Raw genomic sequence first — 8624 nt, forward strand, 5'->3', positions numbered from 1 at the left:
CCTTTCCCGGGACAGGAGGTCACCAGATTCCTTTGTTCTCCAACCCTTTAGCTCTCACCTTGCAGGGGGGAAGGGCCCGGGCCATCAGTTGCCAGGAAACAGGGTGTTGGCCATTCTCTGTGTCCAGACCCCTGCACACACCTGCCCTCTAGGGCTCTGCAATGATCATACACCCTTACCCCACCCCCTAGATACTTAAGAACTGCCTAGGGGAAACTGAGGCACCCCCACACTATTCAGAGGAAACATTAAGAACAGTCCCGCTTCATCACAGGGGATCACTAGGGCAGGTGCTCACCCTGATTACACCTAACCACGGCCTTGTGTGGGCCAGGCTCCCCCCCGACCCCAGGCCCCACGTCCCCCCGGCTGGCCAGGAGCCCTGGGCTCACCCACATTCGCCCCCAGTCCGGCAGCTTGCGGCACTTGGATGGCTCCCCCCGACCGTGGCGCCCACCCCTAAGGCCAGCGCTTGATGACAACACGCGAACAAACTGGCCCCTAGTCCATTCTACTGCAGCAGCCACGGGCCTCATGAACTGCTCTGGGGGTCCGTGTACAGCCCGCGGGCCCTAGCCTGGCCCCCCCGGACTAGGGGAACAAACTCCCGGGGGCCATGGCTCCATCTCGGACCCAGAGCGGGGCCCTTTCTGGAAGGGGCTTTCGCCAAATGCGGGTGATTGGGCTCAGTGCAGGGTCACTGGGTGAAACTCGCTGGCCTGCAAGGTACAAGGGGGTCAGATGAGATGAGTGAATTCCCCTCCCCGGCCTTAAAAACTGGGGATCCCCCCCACCCCCGCCGCCAGCCAGTCCCTGCCCTGAGGGCAGATCGGGGCCAGAGTCCCCTAGATGGGAAAGGCCCCGTACCGATTCCCTGCCCCCCTGAGCCAGCCAGTCCCTATGCTGGGGGCAGATCAGGGCCAGGGGCCCCCAGAGGGGAAAGGCCCCATGTCCTATTCCCTCCCTTCCCCCACCAGCCCCATCCCTGTTTGAGTGTCTGGGAGGCACTTTGGCATTTGCTGAGAACAAAGAGTTGAACCCAACGCCAGGGGCTTAAATACCAGCCTGGGGAGGGTTTATGTGTGGGGAGCCCCAGAAGTGAGGGGCACCGGCAGAGCTAGGGGGGCAGGGCTGGGCTGGCAGGGGGCTGCGGGTCAGGAGTGAGGGGCACCAGCAGAGCTGGGGGGCGAGGCAGGGCTAGGATAACAGGGGGCTGCGGGTCGGGAGTGAGGGGCACCGGTAGAGCCGTGCGGGGGTGGGTGGGGGGCAGGACTCTCCCATGAGGCTCAGTCCTGGGCAGAATCATCCCATCTTGGTTTCTGGCGCACCCAGGTGGCTGCCCAGGCACCGTCAGCTCCGGCACCCTTCCCCGGCCTGGGGGTTCTTACCCCCCAAGAGACCTGGGGGGTGTTGGAACCGTGTGGAACTGGGGGGGGAAGGGGGAACGGGAGCATCTGCCCTCCCCCTCCCCCAGCCAACACCTCCTGACCTGGGGCTCTGGGCCCTGCTCCTGGGGGGGCCACCCCCAACTTCACTCACTCCACCCTGTCTCTGGGGTGTGATTGCCAGGCCCACACTCAGCCCCGGGCCCATATGTGGGGCAGCTCCCTCCCCCCTCCCCCGGGATTCAATCCCCCTGTGGGGGTACAGCACCAGGGGCCGGAGCTCAGAGCTTCATTTGTGCCAGGGCTGAGCCCCGGCACGTCTGGGCCTGGCAGTTCAGAGCCTCGGCACCTCCAGGCCATAGTAAACTGGTGACTAAGGCTGGTTCCCAGACCGAGCCGCCCGCCCGCCTGTAGCAACCTCCCTCCAGGCCAGTGAGTCCCCGCTCGGCACCTCCCGCGGCCCTCGCCCCGTGGCCGGCTCCCGACCCACCGCACGCAGCGTGGGTGGGCCCCAGCGTGACGCAGCGGGGAAGTCCCCACGGGGCTCCATGGCAGAGGCTTTCCTGGACGCCAGGCGTGTGAGCTCTGTGCCGCGTCCCTTCGCCGACCAGCCGGTGATTGGCCCCAAGCCGGAACCCGGGGGAGTCCGGGCGTCCACGTGTGTTACGGCCCCGTGCCCAGTTACGGCCAGGACCGTGATTCCTCTGCCGTGCACTGCTGGGGGCAGCCCGGCCGCTCGGTACCGGCCAGAGCCCGTTTTCCCCGTTCTGCGCCAGAAGCATGTATCCTGGGAGCTCCCACTCGGCCAGTACCCGGGGCCCAGCGCCAGCCTGGGCCGTGTCCACCCGGCTGGAACAGGAGTTGTGGGAGCGCGAATCGAGAGCCAGAGTCATGCCAAGGAGAGCCTGGTGCATGCTGGGAGGCCTCCCAAAAAACCCTGAACATGTGACCCAGGCCTGACCGACGCTGCCTGAGTCTGCCGAGAGCCGGAGCCGATCGCTCTGGGAGAGCCCACAGGAAATGGGGCAATCGGCCGGTGAAGCAATACCCGGTGGGAGGGGCTGAGGGTAACCAGCAGGAACGGGAGCGGGTGGGGGGGCTGTGAAGGAGCGTGAGACCCAGGGGACAGACACCCCCAGGAAGTGGCAGAGTCACCCCCCCCGACTGCACACACACACCCTTCCCTAGCAGCCGAAGGGGAAGTGGGTGGGTGCAGCTCAGAGGGGACAGTCTCACCCAGGAAGGGCCCTGTGGGGCTGCCCTGCCTGTGGGTCCAGGCTCACAGCACAGACTGCCCCCCGGCACTGGATCGAGACGGGTCCTGCTGTGGGTGCTGGAACTTGGGGGGCTGCCGCACCCCTTGGCTGGACGTGGTTTGCAGGGTTCAATGGCTCTCAGCCCCCCACTGGGCATATGGCTCCAGCGCCCCTGGGTCCTGCTGCCGTGAAGGGGCAAAGCCCAGAGGGTCCAAGCCCAGGGACACAAATCAGGCCTGGCCCAGCGGGGCCGTCCCCCGGCTCCCCAGGAGCGGGGCCGAGAGCTCCCTGCCGGGGCAGCCCCTGTCCGGCTGAGCCTGCGGGGGCCTGGGCCTCCCTTCTCCAGCAGGAGGCAGCAGCGAGTGCCCGGCACGGCCAGGGTCCGGGCCAGACGCCTCCGGGTCCCCTTGGCCCTGCTGGGGCCGGCATCGCGCCGGGGGCTCCCGTGGCCTGGCGGCTTCGCGTGCGGGGCCTTTGCTCCCATGCTGCTCCCCCTGCACCCCTGGGCTGTGCCCTGTGACACTTCCCGGGGTGCCGGGCTGGGAGGCCCCCCGCGGCCCCTTGCCCCGCTGTGAGGAGCCTTGTCTGGCTTTACTGGGGGTCAGAGCCCCGAAGCCCCCCACTCAGCCCTCCACAGGTCAGCGATCGGCGCCCCCATCGCCCAGGATCCACCCGGGGGTGTCCAGCCCCTGGCGCTGTCCACTGGCCAAGTTCCCAGCTCCGCTGCCCCCACGGACTCGGACCCCCCAGCTGAGCAGTGACCCCCCCCAGTCAGCGCCCCACTCGGCCCCAGCACGGCCAGGCCTTACAGAGACAACCAGGCTGAGTTTATTGGCCGGAGCCCAGAGCTGGACAAGGAGCCGCTGGAGGCTCCTGTTATTTACTCCTCGTAACTAGGGATCGGGAAATGACAGGAACGGGCAGCAGGTTTAGAACAAACACAAGGAAGTCTTTCTTCCCGCAACGCACCGTCAACCTCTGGAACTCCCTGCCAGAGGATGTTGTGAAGGCCAAGACTATAACAGGGTTCAAAAAAGAACTCGATAAGTTCCTGGAGGATCGGTCCATCAATAGCTATTCGCTAAGATGGGCAGGGATGGTGTCCCTAGCCTCTGTTTGCCAGGAGCTGGGAATGGGCGACAGGGGATGATCACTGGGCAATTCCCGGGTCTGTTCATTCCCTCTGGGGCATCCGGCACTGGCCACTGTTGGCAGACAGGACACTGGGCTGGTTGGACCTTGGGTCTGACCCACTCTGGCAGCTCTTATGTTCTCATGGAGTTAACGGGACAATGGGTAACATGGAGAACAAACTGGGGACGCGTTTCCCAGAGTCCCAACGTCCCGAACCCGCCCCTGGAAGCTCCTGCGGGATTCAGCTCCCGCCAGCATCCGGCTCCCAGCTGCCCGGGCTCCGACTCTCCCTGCAGGAGACAAACCCGCTGGCAGCTGCTCCCCACGGGGCAGGACCCTGGGTGCACCCCGCACCCCGCACCCCGCGATAGCTCCCACCAAGCCAGCGTCTGTCCTCAGAAACGCCTGCCCCCCGCATTGGGCCCTTTTCCCTGCCGGCTGCTTCCCTGGGGATGGGGCAGATGCTCCTGGGGCCTGGCTCCGGGTGGAACCAGCCGCCTGGCGAGCTCGGCACCACCCAGCTGCCCCGGAGCCGGGCACAGAGAGAACGGCCCAGTGCCTCCTGTCTGCCAGGGACGGGCCTGGCGCCTCCCGCTGCCCGGCTGGAACCAGCCCCTGAGACCCAGGCCAGACACACAGCCCCGGACGTGACCCCGGCACACGGCTCGCCACGGTCACCGCGCCCAGCGATGCCAGCTCTGGGCAGGGACCCCACGAGCCCCTTTGGGGGCTGGTCTGTAGACATCAGAGCCGGGGGCCCCATGAGCATGCACCGGGGGGGCCGGAGGGGGCGTCACTTCTTCAGCTCCTCGTACACGTCTTGCTGTCGGGGCTGCAGCGTCTGGGGGAAACGGGGACGATTCAGCCAGAGACGCCCCGGGGAGGGCCCAGTCCCCTCTCCCCCGTGGGACCCCAACAGCCCCTCCCACACCAGGGGCCCATCCTCCCCCTCCCAGTGCTGGGCCCCCCATAGCACCTCCCCTCAGCCCTGAGGCTCCCGGCTGGTCCCCTTCTGGCTCACTCTGCTCCCCCTGCTCTGGGATGTGTTAACCAGCCCCGTTCTCAGCCATAGGGCTTCTGGGGGGCAGCTCCCCCTCCCCCCACTGGGTCCAAACCCCCCTCAGGGGGAGGATACAGCGCAGGGGCCAGTGCTCACCTGGTACATGGGGCTGGGATCAGGGGGGCTCCCGGGCTGGGCCTGGGGGAGACAGAGGCAAGAGGGGCTTTAGCACCGGACCACAGAGACCCCCCCTCCCCCGCCCCTCCAGCCGAGCTCGGGGTGGGGGGAGGGACCCTGGGAGAGTCAGTGGGACCCAGGGTTTGTGTAACCCTCCCCCACCCCTGCCCAAAGGGGACAGGGTAAACTGGCTGGCGGCTGCGGGTCGGGACTCAGGAGGGGGCGGGACTGGAGACTTGTCACTCACCACTGGCCCCACCCCAGCTTTCGGAGGCAGGTTCTCGTACACCAAGACAGGTGCCCCGGTCTCCTTGGGGGTCTCGTTCCGGCAGCGAGAGTCTGGGAGGAATCATCAGAGATACTGGATTGGGGTTCTGGCTCCCAGCCCCTCTGCTCTAACCACTAGACCCAAGTCCCCTCCCAGAGCTGGGAGAGAACCCAGGAGTCCTGGCTCCCACGGGGGGGCCGGGTGTCACTCACAGAGGAAATAGGCCCCGACTCCGACCAGCACCGCCCCCGCCAGCGACCCAATGAAGATCCCAGCGACGGCCCCGGCAGAGAGACCTGGACGAGGGGCGACTGGGGCTGGAGGAGAGATGGGAGGGTTGGATCAGTCGGTCAGTAACAATCCCCCCACGCCGCTCCCTGCAGCCTGGGCCCCTAGCGCCGCACTGGGGCGTTGGTGCCAGCGGTGGGATCCCTGTGTCTGCAGCGCGTTCTTCCATCCCGGGGACTCACCCGTCCCTGTCACCCGCACGGCGACAGACGCCCGGGCAGTGCGGTTGGTAATTGGGTTGTGAGCCTGGCACTCGTACGTGCCCTGGTGAGCTAAGGTCGTGGGGTTAAAGGTCAAGCTGGTCCCGGTCTCGTTAGTGTCGGTGCCATTGAGGACCCAGCGACAGCTCGGGGCTGGGACGGAGTCGGCGACGCACGACAGGGTGAGAGGGGACCCGAGGGTCAGGTCGATGGGTCCTGGCGGGTCTATCCTGGCAGAGTCTGGCCCGTCTACACAGAGAGGGAGAGGATCAAGGGAAAGGACAGCGCCAGTGAGAGATCCCCGTATGAACAGCCCCGGAGCCAGAGCAGGGTGTCGGCGTGGGGGGAGATGTTACACGTGAGGGTGAAGGTCCCATTCTCCAGCACCTGGGCTTGGTTTGGCGTCACCGTGGGCTTGGACAGCATTTCTGGGAACAGAGAGAGCGTCCCTGGGGGAGCAGTTGGATTCACCCCGACCCCAGGGGAGCCCTCGCTCTACGGGGCTCCTGCCCCGCAGCCCTGTGGAGGATTCAGACCCAGCTCCCTGGCAGCAGTAGTGAGCTGTTATCCAGCCACAGACTTTATTGTAGGGCTACACGGCTACATGGGAAAGAGTGGGGCTCTGGGAGCCAGGACTCCTGGGTTCTCTCCCTGGCTCTGGGAGGGAAGTGGGGCTGGTGGGTCAGAGCAGGGGGGGCTGGGAGCCAGGACTCCTGGGTTCGATCCGGGCAGGGCAGGGGAGTGGGGTCTGCGTGGGGAGGTCTGTGGAGCCGGCAGAATGGGGTTAATGCAGATTATACCAACTGCGACAGCAGCAGCTGTTGGGGGGGGGTCACTCCCCATCCATGTTCAGTCCTGGCTCCCAGGTCAGGGAGGGGGCGTCTGGGGGCCCAGAGCCCCACATCTCTGTGTATTGGGGGGTCATCATCTCCTGGGGGCAGGGGGGTGGGATGCCACATACAGGGCAGGGTCTGTGTTTGGGGGCAGGTCCCCCCCATGACCCAGCCAGGCTCATCCCGGGGGAGAGGCCCAGAGCCCATCGCTGGGGCAGGGATGGGGACGGGGCAGGGCCCGGGGGTGGCTCTTACCAGAGACGGGCAGATGCACCGTGGTGGTGACGGCAGGGCTAGTCGGGCTCTGAATATCCACCGTGTAGCTCCCGGTGTCATTGAGCCTTAACCCCGCGATGTGCAGGGCGCAGCCCGGCCCCGCTGTCTCCCGCCCCGTGTGGGTCAAGTCGTTGTTCTGGACGGGGGGTGGTCCTGGGAAGTAGCTGAGGATCCGGCTGCTTGGATCCGTGGTCGCTGATCGGTACCAGCTGCACGACACGAAGTCCTGTGGCGGATTCTGGGGGGCCAGGCTGACGCCCCCTCCCACCGCGGGGCTTGGCGGGGTGAGGACGATGGTCACCGGGGTCTGGGCCGGCGCCAGCTGGAGGCAGGAGCCCAGGACGGAGGCTGCGGGGGGAGACCAGAGAGGCAGATACCAAGTGGTGCTCCTCACTCCCGACCTGCAGCCCCTCCGTTTGCATTTGCTCTGTCCCCTGTTACAGTCCTTGGTGTCCAGGACACCTGGGTCCCCCCCCCACTCTCAGCTGCAAGGGACCCCTCGCCAGGTGCCGCCCCGCCGCCTTTTACTGCAGCCGGACCTGCCTCGACCCAGGGGAGGTGTCTCTGGGCCGGGACCCTGGAGTCCGGACCCACACGCAGGGCAGCCCCACGGGGCCCCTCCGGCCTCAGGCTTCCCCTCCCAGCCTCCTCCGCTCACTTCCCCTTTGCTTTGGAGGAAGGAACAGGTGCGGCGGGGGGTGGGGGGGTAGGGAAAGGGTCTTCTCCCTTCTCCCCCCGCCCCCCCACGGGGTGCCGGGTCCCTGGGTCTCTGCCTGGCTCTGGTTCCGCCTGCTAGACCTGGGGGGAGGGAATTCAGTGGGGGGGGCTGGGTGTGTGTCCCCCAGTTCTCTAGCCCAGAGAGACACAAGAAAACAGCTGATCCCTGCTGCGGGACACAACGGGGCTTCTGTGCGTGTCCCCGTGGCTTGGGGGCTCAGCCTCGGGGGAGGGTGGGGTTGGAGCCAGCCTGGGAAAGGAAGTGTCAGAGCCCCCCTCCGACTACTCCAGCCCTGGGGTGCCCCTCGCCCAGCTCTGCCGGGGCCCCTGAGTCCCGACCCACAGCCCCTCCGCTTTCATTCACACTGGCTCCTATTGCAGCCCTTTCTGCCCCGGACACCTGGGTCCCACGTTCTCCCCCTCTGACCTGCCAGGAGAATCCCTGTCCAAGGGCCGCCTGGTCTGTGGGGGATTCGCCCCATCGCCCTTCGCTGCTGCGGGACCCGCCGGGACCCGCCGGGACGGCAGAGACGCCTGGTTCCCAGCTGCGGGCAAAGGGCAGAGACGGGGGAAGCTGGAGGGAGCAGAGCCAGCACGAAGCACCTCCCAGCCCAGGTACGGGGCAGGGGGTGCGGCCCCTTTGGCACCGTGCCCCACATTTCCCGACAACCCTGCCTGCCTCCCCTGCTGGGGGGAGGGACTCTCCCGCCCCTCCCCCTGCCCCCACCCAGACACGGGGGCGGCGGGGGTGTCTCAATCCAGTCGCTGCAGCATCAGGGGAATCTGATACGGACACGACAGGGGCCCCACTGACCCCTCCCTGGGGGGTCTGGCCCCAGCAGACATGTGGGGGGGTATCACATGAGCAAGGGAATTGTCCCTGGGGGGGTAAGTGCTTGACAGAGGGGAGGACCCCCCTAGCCTCCAGGGATCCTGCCCCCCCCCGATAGTCTCCCCAGTGGGGGGTGGGACAGGCCCAGGGACAGGAATTCCGGGCCCCAGGGCACAGCAGTCAATGCCCCCTCCAACCCCCCCGAAAGGGGCGGCCGAGGGTTACGACAGGTTCGTACCTGCTGTGCGGAAGGTGTGG

General features: G+C 66.9%; 1 protein-coding gene across 2 annotated transcripts; it reads right to left on the minus strand.

The window, feature by feature from the left end:
• Positions 1 to 3446: 3446 nt before the first annotated feature.
• On the minus strand, positions 3447 to 8624 carry LOC311512391 (cell adhesion molecule CEACAM7-like). 2 transcript variants are annotated; one of them, XM_084613603.1, is made up of 8 exons: positions 8605 to 8624; positions 7962 to 8079; positions 6797 to 7165; positions 5691 to 5957; positions 5433 to 5537; positions 5200 to 5291; positions 4932 to 4973; positions 3447 to 4616 (listed from the first exon to the last, which is right to left on the minus strand). In XM_084613603.1, the coding sequence occupies exons 2-8, from the start codon at positions 8014 to 8016 to the stop codon at positions 4569 to 4571; spliced, it is 978 nt and encodes a 325-aa protein (XP_084469729.1). In that variant the 5' UTR covers positions 8017 to 8079; positions 8605 to 8624; the 3' UTR covers positions 3447 to 4568. The 2 variants fall into 2 exon arrangements, with proteins under 2 accessions (XP_084469729.1, XP_084469730.1); XM_084613604.1 differs by lacking the exon at positions 5433 to 5537 and having other exon boundaries at positions 8605 to 8623.

Source organism: Lepidochelys olivacea, assembly GCF_965140295.1.
Source record: "Lepidochelys olivacea isolate rLepOli2 genome assembly, chromosome: 24".
Taxonomy (NCBI): Eukaryota; Metazoa; Chordata; order Testudines; family Cheloniidae; genus Lepidochelys; species Lepidochelys olivacea.